General features: G+C 40.2%; 1 protein-coding gene across 10 annotated transcripts in view; it reads left to right on the top strand.

Annotated features, from left to right (window-relative positions):
• Window positions 1-15,323, top strand: part of ablim1b (actin binding LIM protein 1b) — a 350,583-nt gene that overhangs the window by 288,644 nt on the left and 46,616 nt on the right. For 8 of the 10 annotated variants that reach the window (XM_068002162.1, XM_068002165.1, XM_068002170.1 and 5 more), the window contains 4 exons: window positions 4,972-5,049; window positions 6,629-6,784; window positions 7,671-7,718; window positions 12,366-12,401. In XM_068002162.1, coding sequence (XP_067858263.1) covers window positions 4,972-5,049; window positions 6,629-6,784; window positions 7,671-7,718; window positions 12,366-12,401 — 318 coding nt within the window. The remainder of the gene's footprint in view (window positions 1-4,971; window positions 5,050-6,628; window positions 6,785-7,670; window positions 7,719-12,365; window positions 12,402-15,323) is intronic. The other 2 variants (XM_068002167.1, XM_068002161.1) reach the window with 1 other exon arrangement.

The following is a 15,323-nucleotide window of genomic DNA, read 5'->3' on the forward strand; positions in this document are numbered from 1 at the left end:
GTACACAGTATGGGTAACAATTGGTATTATCACCAACATATAAATAAACATATAAAATATTGACTGGTCAAGAGGATGGCTGGTCATCTGAGAATTGCTAATAAAAGAATTCTTGTGACAGTTTTTAATGTTCTCCATGTTGTATTTATGCTTTCCTTTTTTCCTAAATTGTTGAGCTTGTACTGTATTCCTTCCTTAATCCATATTTTTTTGTTGCTTAGCTTAAGAAACAAATACACAGACCCCTCTTGAAAAAGGTTTGCCTCTGAGCGTTGCTGACGTCGTTATTGTAGCACCTGTAGTGCCTGCTGCTTTTCCTGATTAGGATTCCGCTCTTTTCATTGCACATTTTATTTTGTTCAGATTACATACGTTAACGTGTGTGAAAAAAAACAAGAGATGGTGGAATGTAAGCAAACCTGTTCATAAGCCCCACTAATGTAATGTGTATGTAATGTAATGTAATGCGTGCGTAGTGTCAGGTATGAGTGACATGATGGAAAACACGAGTCAAATGAGAATTATGAGTAGGTAGATAAGAGCTGAGCAGAAGAGGAATGAGATTTCTTTCAGTAACCAGTGTGAACAAGGCCTGATATTCAGGTAACTTCTAAAACATTTCTATGAAACTAAGTACAAATTTAATCAGCTTACTTATTATTAATATTACATAGCACAATTTCGACCCCTGAGTTTCTAAGACAAGGGCTATGTTGCTTTCCTGCTTCATATGTGATCAAGCATAGACTAGAAGTTCCACTTAAAATCACTCCCAGTGGACAACAAGTTCTTACTACAAATGCATTTTCAATACTTATTATTGCCCGTTCCAAAAACAGGAAATGGTTGTGCTAGGAGCCAAACAATGATCACAGCAATGAGCCTTACCCATAATAATCTTAATCAAAGCTGAGTTTCTCTCAAAAATAGAGATATCCAGATCAGCTTGGTCAGAAGGCCTATGTTACACCAGCTGACTACACCCCCTTGTTATTCAAGATGCACTTTTTTGCAGAAGCAATTATCTATTTTATCTGCTCAGAAGCCCTCAGAGACTGCCAGAATATTCCTAATTCTTGTTCAAGCCAAAAAAAAATCATTGAATTACCAACCCATAGAGACAATAGCCATGATTTTTACTCCCAGTCGGGCAGATATTCGCGTGGGGAACCCAGAAGCGAATTGAGTGCGTCGCAATCTGCGATCGCAACTCCATTGAAGTTGAGTATTTGAGCTAACGGGTTTCCCATGCACCAGGCAGCCAGATTGACTGGTGGGGGGTGGTGGTCAACCAGCAGCGGGGATCGGGGGGCTCAGCCAGCGATGATATCGGGCGGTGAAATCAGCCATCATTGGCCGGGGGGGGGGGGGGGGGGGAGAAGGGGGAAGGAGGTCAGCCAGCGACGACATCTGGGGGGTCTAGCCAGCAACAGAGATTGGGGGGAACTCCACCATCAGGGTGGGGCGGGGGGGGGGGTGGGGGGTCGGCCGATCGTGGGGTTGCTGTCGGCCAGGTGAGCTCGTTGGGCCTGGATGAAGCCCTCCTAAAGTAATGCAGAGAACTCGGTCTGAACAGGTTTGCTTGTTCACACTTTCTTGCTTTATTTTGTGCGGGTCACAGGCACAGAGCTAACAGGCATTCATTATTAAGTCTGATTCTCTCACTGCGTCATAAAGCATTTGATCCACTGATGAAACATTTGTTCCAACTAATCCATTTGCCTTGCACAGAGGTATTTTCACTATATGTTGAACTGCCACAGGGTTGTATTCTCCCCAAATGATTTCAGCAAAGTGGGACCTGGAAGAGAAAACCAGTGATTGTCTATGGGGACTCAGTAAGAGTCAGTATGCACCATACCATTTCCCTATTAGCGCATCCCAGTTTTTTTTAAATTGCATTTTATTGAAATGTACATCTTAATGCTCCAAAAAATGTGAACAGTCCATTAGAATTGGTAGATGTAGAATTCTGCAACATCAAGCTCTGTTCCAATTCCCAAACACTGTTTTTAGACATCCAATAGTAGACTCAAGGAGTCATCTTTAATACTCCCCGGGCAGTGCTCCCATATTGGTAGTACACATTGGGGATTTGAATGGGATTTTCTGTCTACTGGTTTTACTGCCAGAAGTGTTACAGACAAAAAATAATTTCAGAGTAGGGAAAACACAGTGCTCTGATTCTATTCTGCTCTTCACTCCCCGGATGTCTTTCACATATTTTGTATTCGTGATGTGATCCAGTATTTTTGCTAAATTTCTGTGTAACAAAGTCAGTACTGCCTCCTTTCTTCTTTAACCCATCTTGGTGGGGCATTACTTATTACAGTATTAAAAGCACATTGTTGAAAAGTTTTGAACAACCTTAGTTCCTAGACAGGCGGCACTGAAAACTCAATTTTTGAGCTTCAAAATAGCTTCTTAGGACTGACCACACTGTAGCAGATGGAATCTCTGCTGTATTTCAAACCTTTGCAGGGAAGTGTTAATTTATTGATGAACTTTTTAAAAAAATAATTTCTGTACATCTGATCATTAATGCAAGTAACATCATCATGTCAGGTATAATGTTATTTTGGTTTATATATCACTGAAAAGCTTTGCCAATGACTTTCAATAGCAAGATTGCTCCTTTAAAGAAAGGGGTAATTTTTCTTGTCGGGGTAATTAAATGTGCAAGGGTGATGTTTATTGGCGAAGAAACAAGTGTGGATTTGAGGCAGGCTATTTCTTACTACTAAATTAAACAGGTGAAATGTTTATTAATTATTGAATAATACATGCTTACATCTCAGGCTATTAAATCACTTATATTGGTACAGAATCTAACTGGAACACCATATTGCACAAAGGGTAATCTTTTATCAGTGAAAAATAATTGGCATGTGATAATATTCAGTGTGCTGAGCAATTAAAACACAAATAATGCAAGAATATTTTATGCATTAGGGACTTTATAGAGGAAATGATCCAATGCATTAGAGTTCTGTTTAGATTAGGTGTGCACCTACATTTGGAGTTGATAATATTACATTTTAATGTAAAGTGAATACATTAGATTTGACCTGTCATTATTCTTTACCATGTTTTACTCAAAAGCACTGAAGACTGCTTGGGTATGTAACAACCTCAAGAGGAAATGACAGTGTGCTGCAGAGTAAATTACAGTGACATCTAAATTGTCTGCCAGGGAAACAGTTTATTTAGTGGCCATCATAAAACTTAACAAGAGCACTGTGTTTGTAGCCAACTGCCACAGCAACTGCCACACTCAGCTGGATTTTGTTTCATTTGGACCTATTATTGTAATTAAATGGGTAAATGTATACTTGAGAATAGATTGCTGGTTCTGAGATCAAAGAGTTTAAGTGAAAGATTAAGTTTTAATTAACACAAAAGGGAATCCGTGTGACAAGCTTTCTGAATTTTTCAACAGTCTGCTTCAAGTGAAAATACTAATGTATGCAGAACTCCATAATTGTCTCCAATTGAAACCTATATGAAGTTTGGAGATAATTTTTAATTGTAGAGGTAAATAGGTCAGTCAGTCCTTTCTAAACATTTCTTAACTGGCTGTTGTTTAGAAAGTGGATTTTTTTTTAATTGCTTGGGGTGTGATATGATGGCACGGCATATTGGCAATCCAACATATTGCTTCATATTGTGATAGCAAGTTGTTTATTTTGGCTTTGCCACTGTAAGGATGAACAGAGTGGGAGATTAGTGCTTCTTCACAGGGATGGCTGGAAAACTGAAGGGACAGTGATTCCACTGTCTTCTCATCCAGCCACACTTTCACATTTCCTGCAACAAGATATAAAGCAAAGTTGAATTGGCAGCAGTCAGGGAGCAGTTCAACTCTCCACCCTTTTGTTTGAAGAATGGTGGAAATGCACTGTGAAAGCTAAAGAAGGAGGTAATTTTTGGTGGGGAGAAGAGAAGGGAAGTATCTTGGGCCTGTGACAAGGAGAAACTACATTTTTGTTTCACAATACAGTGTGCTGTGGTTAAAGTATCGGGGCTGACGGTAAATAATTTCAAAAATGAAGCCTAGTTCCGCAACTGAAATATTTGTGCCTCTAAGCACCATTGGCAGCCGATAGCCAGTGGCATCTTTGCAGGGAAGCTGCAGCTGCTGGCTGCATGCAAATACTCCCTTTAGTTATGATGATGCTCCACAATACATGTTAAATGTATATTTATCGCCAGGAAATGAGCAAATGGTTTTGGAACAGTGGTCTAATCCAGTTTAATGTGATCCCTGCTAAGCTTCTAATACTCTAATCAAGCACAATCTAATAAAAGTCCAATGTCCCTATTTCATGGCAACATGAAACCATTTTATCCCAGTGCTGTAGTCACACCTACCTGTTGCGCAAAGTTAAAGCAATTTTGGTTACATACTAACGTGTTTGCATATTACAAATGTAATTTTCTGTTCAAGCTATTGAAATAATCAGTAGTTTCTATCTTCCTTCAGGAATGCTGTCAGTTTCAGGCTGCTCTTCAATTCTGCTGGTCAGACTCACTGAATGACATGATAATCTGGGCTGGATTTTCCTCTTTGCAACAGTGTCCCAGCAGGTGGGACTTCCACCCAGCCCTCTGACACTGCCAGTACCCTGGCTCATTATCCTGGGTCGAAGGTCTTTATCCTTGCCTGGCAGGATTCCTGCTGTCAAGAGTGAGCGTCACTGAGGAACACTGAATTACAGTATCTCAGATGTTGATGTTAAATAAGTCAGGAAGTAAAAGGGTGATATGAAAGCTTTTAGCTCTACTCAAGTCTCAGATATTAAACATATCGAACATCTGCAACTTACACACCTCTTCCCATTTTTGCTGTAAAGCATTACAGGGTAGAATGCTTCTTTGTAACAGCTTTGATTGCGTTGTCACACAGTGCCGATATTGTTAACCTTCAGAAAACTAATTTTTTTTTCTTTTTAATTTCCTTTTTAATTCCAGCCAACACGATCTTCTTCTGAAAGTATTTCCTCCAGACCTGGTTCCAGCATACCTGGCTCACCCGGTCACACAATTTATGTAAGTAACTATGATATGTTTCTTGTTTTTGAATTCAAAATCTCTTTTCTTTTTAAAAAAAAGGGAGGATTTTCCTCTGACTCTACACCAGTTTCCCAGCATAACTCTGGTGAAGCTCTCACCCAAAAAGGGGTCGCGCATAACCAAATGAGGGGGTAATGAAGGAGTGACATTTTACGTCATATTTTCTGTCATTTCTACCTCGCAACACTGAATGGCTAGAGAGAGCAATCACCCACACTCTGCTACTGCCGCCTCAGATGGGATGTTGCGGAGGCCAGACGCTTTTCCCCAAACTGAAAGAGGATGGCCCTTTTAAGCTGCTGCAGCAGTCAGGATTTCTACTCCCCCCCCCCCCCCCCCCCCACTCCATGATGGGCTCCACAGTGCAAGTAGAAACAATGCCACAAGCTGCCAAAAGATTTGATATAAGTCGATCCTGAGAAATTTGCTGGAATCAGCGCCACCCATCTGGCCGGATGGAATATCCTGCCCGCCACTCCTATTAAGGCATAGTTGCTGAAGAGAAAAATCTCAGCCGATATCTTTTTTATGATTTTCACTTTTTTTCCTCGTGTTATAAGATTGAACTTGATTAACAGCCTTTGTCTCTTAATATCCCTGACCATAATTTCTAGGATTATATATTCTTTCTGTGCACTGTTTGTGTAGCCACACTGCAGTGTAGTGTTATTTAACTTGTGACAAAATAAAAATGATTTCCAGACAGCAAAATAAACAGCAGTTGCATGCTGTGGAAACAGTGACAAGGCAGCAGTTTCATTTGACATGTCTCATTAGTACATTTGCCCTTTGATGTTGTTTCTTTGTTTACTGGCAGTAATATTATGGTAAAATGTTGCTACTTTGACATGTTTTCATGAGGCTCCTTGAAAGCAAGTTGCCATTGAGTGGAAAAAAACGAAAACCTGATGAAAATATGGGAAAATGTTCTTTTAGCGTGAGAGCATAAGAAATAGGAGCAGGAGTAGGCGATACGGCCCCTCAATCCTGCTCCGCCATTCAATAAGATAATGGTTGATCTTCTACCTCAACTCCACTTTCCTGCCCTGTCCCCAAATCCCTTGATTCCCTTAGTGTCCAAACATCTATCGATCTCAGTCTTGAATATACTCAACGACTAAGCATCCACAGCCCTCTTGAGTAGAGAATTCCAAAGATTCACAACCCTCTGAAGCTTAATGCAGTCTGTTCAGCCGTTCAAACCCACTTTTTTCCAACTTCCCAGTCACGGACTCTACTTCACTTAAACTCCTGAGGGTGATCTTCTGAGGCTGAAGTCGGCCTGAGCACAAATGGTTGGGATAGAATTTCACTTTGCATCTACACCTTGCTATACTGATCTATGAATGTTTGATGCTGACCCCTCAAGTAAAATACACCCAAAAAACATACAACCAAATATTTTTTAAAAGCCTATTCTATTTGAAACTGTGATGTGCATTTCTCTTTCTTTAGACATGAGTTTACTCTTATCTCATAACCCTCACTTGAGTTTGAGAAATGTGAGCACTGGTTAAGCTGAGCTGAATTATTCTTGTATGTTTTATCTTTCCAGGCAAAGGTGGACAATGAGATTCTTGACTACAAGGATCTGGCTGCCATCCCTAAAGTTAAGGCCATTTATGACATAGAACGCCCTGACCTGATCACCTATGAGCCATATTTTGGCGCTACCTTTGAGGATAAACATGAACGTCACAGTATTGGAGAGGTATAGTACAACAAATCACTAGATCATCCATTGTCCCGTATTTGTCCCATTAAACATTTTGGGGTCAATTTTCGATCCTGGTGTACATGGTGAGTGCGGTGACTGATCCACCTGCCCGATGACGTCAGCAGAAGGCCCGATCAATTTTAGTGATCGGGGCTCTTTTAAATACAGGAGGTAAACTGCTTAAAGTTTGTGCTACTTATAGGCAGCTTGCCATTTGGGAGGGTGATAAATCTGGCAGGGCACACACTAAAGTGGGCTTGCAGCAGCCCCTAAAAAGGGGAGGGCTGAACAGGTCAGGGGTCAACGGGGCAGCAGATTGAAGTGCTTGGGAAATGTAAAGAACAAACCAAGCAGCAAGGAGTTGAACTTAAGGGAGCTTTTAAGGCTTAAAAGTCCAACAAATAATGAAGGAAAAGTCATTGCCAGACCTGCTTCCAGCTTAACCTGACTGCAGCTTATGATTCCTGTGAGTTGCACTGCAAATGGCTGCCTCCCGACCTGTACCATTCATGGTTTGTGGGCAGGTTGAGGAAGCAGTAATGGGCGGTCCCCTGGCACTAAGTCAATGATTTGTTTTGCAGTTTTTGTTACTGTCCAGTTCACACCGAGAAACGAATGGTAGGGAGATAATAATCAGCCCCTTTATTTCTAACACTCATTAACTAATAATGAATGTTTGATTTTAAAAAAACTCAAAGATAAAGGATATATTTTTATTAGTCACCATTTAGAGAAAAACAGTATAATATAAATGTTATTAAATATGTACCAAGAAAGGGATATTTGTATTTTAAAGCTAGAAATCATAGAGCAGTAAAGGGGTCGATGGTATAGACTGACGCTCAATGCCGAATGTTAAAAACTGATTCTTTGTTGACAGTCTCATTACGCAAGAAGTGACAACGGCTCGCTTGTTCAGAGTGAAATTGTAAGTTGGTGACAAATGACTATTGCACAGGACTGCTTGTGCAATGAAACTTGATTAACCTTTTCCGGCCGCTGAGCCTAATGGGCATGGTCATTAGAAATCTGCAAAAAACTGGGGTAAACTCTGCATAATATTGCACCTACTGAATGTATCCCTCCCCACATTCTCATCTAAAAATTAGGTACAAAGTAACCACTAATTGAAATTGGGTATTTTGGCATTTTCCATTATTACGATTGACGGGGATAACTGATCACTTGAAATTAATGGGGAGTTGCAGGTTTCTGTGAGACCCATAGAAAAGGTGAAGCATCTTTCTATTGTCCCTGCTAACAGGGTTACTTCCTCTTCAAAACAAAGGTCTGATTTTTTAAGTACACATTTGAATTCCAGTTGGACATGTTCCTCTTGAAACAAGATATCAGCAGGGCTTTCCCTATTGTCAAATTTGTCTCATTTTTAAAGCAGCTTTTTGATATAAAGAAAAGTTTGCTCAGTTCCATTTGCATCCTAGATCACTTTTTAAAATTCTTTATATCATCTCTAATGTTGTTTTACCCTCCAAGTCATGGTCTGTGCTGTGCGTCTGCCATTGCAGCTTCCCCAGGGAGCAGTAGGAGTGTGGTGATGAGTCACACTTGGAAGCCATAATTATAATCACTCACTTCTTTTGTATCAGATCACAATGATGTTACAAAATCAACCTCAGGGTTTTGAAAATAGCTAAAACATTTTCACTGCAGAGACACAATAGCTGCATGACCTGGGCTGTCACTGCGTGTGCTCTAAATATCAGGCCCGAAGTGACATGTAATTGAACTTGGGTATTTGGGGCTTTTACCGTTATTACAATTGTTGATGATAACTGTCACAATCCGCTAGCTTTGTCTTTTCTAAGGCAAGAGGAGAAAAGCTAAGAAGTTAAAATGACTGCAATATCCTCATGATGATCAGTAAGAGTGGAGGTAGATGTTACAATGCAGAGAGTTAACTAGATCTGTTGGAAGTTGTGAGCTGAGGGTCTTAGCCTGCGGAAAATGCACAGTGCAGTGGGTCTGCAGTTTTGAAATTTTATAATTTAGAACCCATGGAGTGAGGGGCGTGGGGGGGGGGGAGAAGAATTCCTCTGGTTGCTGTGTTCGGTGACCCATAAATGCATTTGTAAAAATTTCTTCTGCTTATTATTTCTTTCAAAATCATAAACGAGTTTGAGGTAAATTTTCCACTTTAGCACTCCAGAGCTTCATTCGCTGGAGTGCTACAGACAAAATTTATCCCACAATCCTTCAGCTTAGCCACAGCCTTTGGGAGAGAGGTGTTTATTCCCCTGACCTATCCCTGTTACTATACTCAATCCCCTACCTTGAGCCTTGGCTGTAGCTCCCTAGCACCGACACTAAAGAAACTGGAAGTTCCTACTACCTGCCAGTTGTCATGACATGTTACATATACCAAAAGCCACTTGCTGCCAGCACAGAAATCCAGGCCAGATTTGTTTTCCTGTTGTGACAGTTATTGCTACATTTATCATTCAGCCCTATCACTGATAGCAGTCCCAACCTCTGTGACTGCATTGTAATGTAAATGAGACATTGTTGTTGACTCTGGAGGAGCAGAGAATCACCTCAAGAAGCGTTTCCCCTCTTTCCCGCTCCCCCCCCCCCCCCCCCCCACCAAACAGCTGCTGCTGACAGCATCAATGACCATTTTATCTGGCCGTGGGCAGGCCAAATGCTCACTGCACCCAGAGATGCCAGCGATGTGGTTTTCCACTTGATAGCTTCCACACCCTTTCCCCAGCCACCAGAGAAGGCCTGCAGTCATAAGACAAAGACTGCTTCCACTAGCAGGAGGGTCGGTAACCAGAGGACACCGATTTAAGATAATTGGCAAAAAAAACCAGGGGAGAGATAAGGAGACATTTTTTTTAATCAACGAGTTGTTATGATCTGGAATGCAGTGCCTGAAATGGTGGTGGAAGCAGATTCAATCATAATTTTCAAAAGGGAGGTGGATATATACTTAAAAAGGAAAAATTTGTAGGGCTACGGGGAAAGATCAGGGGAGTGGGACTAATTGGATAGCTGTTTCAATGAGCCGGCACAGGCATGATGGGCCGAATGGCTGTGTAGTATGATTCCATATGATTAGAATATCAGGGATATCCAAACTGTACAACAGTGGGCCTCCAACATCTTATGGAACCACTTCAAATAAAAGCAGTTCAGTAATATAAATTGAATATTTGTTACTCTTCTTAAAGAATGGACAAAAACAATCCTCCTGATGTGTTAATTTATCTGGATTAGGTATCTCTTTGTAATTTATACCAGTAAAAGATGATACTGTGAACAAGTGCACTGGTCTCCTGGAACTGAAAGGTTCCCTCAAGAGTCAAATCTTGTACCAATATGACGTAAAAGTAGAGCCCATACTAGATTCACTCCAGTAGAAACTTGGTAACATAATGCCACATTTACATTGCCACCAATGGCAAGCCTGATGTTGATATCACAGAACAAAATTAATGACTCAACCTCCATGACCCCAGTGGCAGCAGGGACTCACCTTTTCATAGGTCAGAGTAATGGAGGCCATAGGTGCAGAAAATAAGCATTCGTTTCGCCCACTGGACCTCCAATTGGGCACACAATCGCCAGTGGCATATTGCAAAAATAAAAAAAGGGGTGAATGATGGTTCTCCACTTGACCAATGCTTTCCAGGAGCCCAGCGGAAATGCTAAAGTTCCTTTAAAAGGGCATTAGCGGTTTTGAAATCTATATATTTATTATCAAAGGCAAAGCACACTTTTTAATGTAACCTTATTACTCAAAATGCACAGCACAGTGCCATCAGGTGCGTGTATCAGTGCAGAAGTTCAAAATTCATGAGAATATAAGAAAGCACGAGTCAAAGAAAAGCCATTTGGCCCAGTCCTTCCAGAGCCCATATGCAGTCAACATGCCAGTATGTAGTTTCATAAGTGGCAGATGGCCTCTTGTGCCTCACCAAAGTGACCATTCCCCGTGTGGGAGTTTTGACAATGATCTTTGGCAAACCATTCAACTGTGGGGGCCATCATAGCTCAGTTTGGTCCTCTTGCCATTCGACATAAAACATCCAGCTGCAGCAAGATTTATTAGAAAGTGATCATGATTGAGAACTCTGGCTGATCTTTATTTTCCCTCTTCAAAGCCAAGGGCGCTGTGGCCAATTGTAACACTCCACTGCCAGGATGAGGTCAGCTAACTTGGCACAGATTGGGGTGAAACCAGTGACCTTCCTGCTTTATATGGCTCACTATTACACAGTGCAGTGCCTTTATGTGCTGAGCCATAAGGGCGGATGCAAGCAACACATAAGCATCAGATCAATGAATTAGGTTCTTAATCCTGCATGTCGTAAGAGGGAATTGAGGTGGGTAGCAGACTAGCTCTATTAACTAAGGCGAAACACCAGTCTGCTATTATTTTCCATGTCAAATCCCCCTCTGGTATCTCTCCATTATTAATTCCCTCTTTTAGAGAGGATGAGGAAGGAGATAAAGGTCATTTCATGTGTTGAAATTCCTGAAGGTAATTGAGTATTCATGTTTGCTTTAAATTGTTGGTGAGCTGCCAATGAAAGTTTTTATTCAAGGCATCATGCTGGTTTGAGTGCATTTAGATCACATGATCAGTTACCCTGGAATGCAGCACTGATTCTTGGGACAAAGATCCTTTGGGAGTTGCACCTCACCTCTTCATACATTACTGCTTCTGAGTGTTACAGAATAGTGCATTGCAGACCTTACTAAATCCAGTACTAAATATCTTTTATAAAGTTGTAACAAAAGAAAAAAATTAATTAACAATATATCTGGCAAGAAACAACTTTGATTCATTTAACATGAGAATGCATGTAATAGAATTATTACTTAATGGAGATGGAATATTTTCAGAAATGTTTTTGTATTTATTCAAAGTGCCCCACCCATGTTTATATTAAATACATAATTATAAAAATACTTACTACTATTTTATACGATATGGCAAATTTCCTGCCCTTCCTGCCATTTTGGGTCTCTCTCCACCTTAGCTGCTTCAGTGACATCACTGAGAGGGAGAAGCCATTTGCATCTCGGAGCATCCCATTCATTTTAATGGGGATCATAATTTCAGAACAGCTATGGAGTGGTCCAAACCAAAAAAAAGGCACGTTACTGGTCGAGTACACTGCATACTTTGCAAGAAATGTGTTTTGCCAAGATCCCCTTTAACTAAACTGAAATAGTCGCATTATACAGTTATGAGAGAAAGCTATCATTGTGTGCACTGTGCATAGTTGAAGCTCTATTTTCATATACAAAATACTTTATCATCTCTGTCAAGTATCTGTGTGCTTTAGCTCTTGCTTTGTTGACATACTTTGTCCACTAATATTGCTGATTTACATCTGTTATCATTATTGCATAAATGTCAACACTTTGTTCATTGTAATGTAACATTTGTTCATCATAAAGTGTTTGTGTTTCTAAATATATACTCCGGAAACAAATCGAGAGGTTTTTGGTGAGTCACTTTCTTAGAGACGCAATCAATTTCTTTCTGATGTTAACCAGCAAAATGGTTTTACATGTTTTTTTTCTCTTTTCTAATATCTCACAGTCGCCAAGGACACTTTCTCCCACACCTTCCGCTGAGGTCAGTAAATCCCATCATATTCAGCTCTAACTTTTCTTCAGTGCTTTCATTTGTTGCGTGCAATGGTGTAGTCTTCAGTGGATCAGTAGAATTGTGAAGTTTAATCCAACGGTTCTTACTGGATACTGAAACAAAACATCATTGCATTCTAGCTAAATGTAATCCTATCCCAATTTACAATCTTCTAATAGAGATGAAAGAAAAATTGTCAATGCTGGGAATCTCAAATGAAAACTTAAAATTCTGGAAATGCCCAACAGCATCTGAAAGAGAAAAGACAAGGTAATATTTTAATCCGTCTTCATTAGATGGATTATAATGTAGGGTTGCAACTTGAAGTTTTCACCTGCCTTTTGTCTTTCAAATGTTGACAGTCCTGCAATTTTCTGTTGTTTCAATTTTTCAATACAGCTTCCCTAATAAAGAAAGTTTTCTGAAGGTTTTTGTTGTCATTAGTATTCTAGCTGTGTTTTGTTCTAATCTCTTGTGTGTAACAGTGAAAATGATATCATTTGTTCTAAAATTTAAAAAAGGTAACTTGGTGACTGCTGAACAATATCACCACTGCTTTTTGGGTTTGTCTGATTGACATTTTTGGCTTTTCCTCGTGAGTGTGGCTTTAATAAAAAAAACAATTAGAAGGGGGTAAACCATTAAACAAGATGCCCATTAATTAGAGTACACCATATTCCATATAGTCCTGTGGATTTTAATTTCATTTTCACAGGTGTTTGCATCTTGTATTTTCACGAATGTGAAATATATTACATTTGTGCAAATATCAGTGGAATGTCATTAACTCATGGGGCTCTAGTAATGACATGGCTCAGTCAATAAATGATGGGAGTGGAGATTTTTTTGTCTGCATTATCCCTAAGAATCACCAATTCAAGTCCATTGTGATTTTTTTTACCTTATCTATTTTTAAAAACAAATAAATCTCCCATGGAATAGACAGTACCATTCTATGCTTGGAGCACTTATGAATTCTGGATCTTTCAGACTCTTAAAATTAACACAGTAATGTGCTCCTAGTCATGCAGTATCCTAAGTATTTCCTATGGGACTGTACAGTTATTACATTTTTAAAATTAAAATCTCCCCTCTTCAGCTCCCCTCCCCCATGATATGCAGCAGTCACCAGCTAATTACATACAGTTTACAGCACAGAAACAGGCCATTCGGCCCAACTGGTCTATGCTGGTGTTAATGCTCCAGACGGGCCTCCTCCCACCCTACTTCATCTAACCCTATCAGCATATCCTGCTATTTCTTTCTCCCTCATGTACTTATACAGCTTTCCCTTAAAGGCATCTATGCTCTTCGCCTCAACCAAGCCACGTGATAGCAAGTTCCACATTCTAACCATTCCCTGGGTAAAGAAGTTACTCTCTGGGTAAAGAAGTTACGCTGTCATGTAATCAACAATGAAAGAGCAGCATGGAATGCTCTCACCAGTTTTCCTATTCTCTGTTCACCATTCTTCCACACAACCTATCCAAAGTTAGGGGCTCACCATATGGGGACTTAGAGGTACAAACTTACATTCTATAACTGAAAGACACACTGAGCCACTGGGAATGACAGGCAAATGAAGCACTTTTGAAGTGTCGTCACTGTTGTAACGTGGGGAAATGTGGCAGGCAATTTATGCACAGCAAGGTCCCACGAACAACAAATTGCATTATGATTCTCCCTCCAGTTTTCCTTCTGCCTTCCCCATGTGAAAGCCTGACCTTCACTTGGTGAATCCTGACAGCAGGGTTGCTGACTTTGAGACTCAGCAATACGGGGGGGCTTACAAGGATGAGCCCACGCCCTATCATTCTGTGTTGCTGCATCTTGTGCTTGAAGTACCTCTTTTACTAAGCATGTTCAGGATCATGTACTAGCATGGGGCTGTAGCTGCCATTGGCTATTTCACAGCTGTGAGACTTCCATAATTGATATGTGGTTTTCATGACTAAATTATGGTTATTCTCAGGTGACAGGTCTGTGAGGGCTGTACCAGGTTTCCCAAGAAATCTACTATTTTCGTATCTTTAATCAACAAGGACAGACCACCACATACACACATAGTTCAATCAGTCCTAACCCTAACCCTAAACATGATAAAAGATAGATTATACAATCATATACTTAGTTCAGAAAATGAGGAACATTATCTGTTGTGCTCACACAATCAGAAATTGACCTCTGCTCTCCAGGAAGTCATGTTTCTTTTCTTCCACTGTTCCACTGCATTTGTCTTATCCCACTGTTTTTATGTCTGAAATATATATTAAGGATTATAAAAAATTGAAGACTCAAGCAGGCTGGTAGCATTTTTTTAAGTCTTCACCTTCCCTGCCCTCTGAAATTCTCTTCCATAACCACTACACCTCACTACCTCTCTTTCTGCTCAGTATCCCAACCTCCCTGCCTTATAATGCTCTCTAAGCTGTTTAAATGTATTTGTTGTCTGTGGATTTTCTTTCAATTAAAATGAGGTATTGAGTTAGTTTTGAATTAAGATATTTTTTACTTAGCATGCTTCACTTGACTGGCCAGGAATACATAGCAACTGTTGCTATTGTGCAATGTCCTTTTTCTTTTTACTGGAGTAAAAGAACAATGATTTCGAACAAATCTGGAACAAATGCTATATTTCTTGGAGCTTCCTACCCATTTGTAATGTGGACTGAAAACTCAGCTCAGAAAGGTTTGAAGAAGTTAAGGGACTATTGAGGGGCCTTGTTTTTCCTGACTTATCCAAGCCAATGTTAATGGAGCATTATTGCTTTGGAAGTGAAAAAAATCCATAGGGGTGGATGGGGTGGGGGGAAGGGCATATCGTAGCTTTGAAACTATTCAAAAAACATTTTTTAATTAAAATGATGGTTGATGTGATTGCCAGCCTGTTTAAAAGCCCCAAATTAGCCC

Source organism: Heptranchias perlo, chromosome 21 (assembly GCF_035084215.1).
Source record: "Heptranchias perlo isolate sHepPer1 chromosome 21, sHepPer1.hap1, whole genome shotgun sequence".
Classification (NCBI taxonomy): domain Eukaryota; kingdom Metazoa; phylum Chordata; class Chondrichthyes; order Hexanchiformes; family Hexanchidae; genus Heptranchias; species Heptranchias perlo.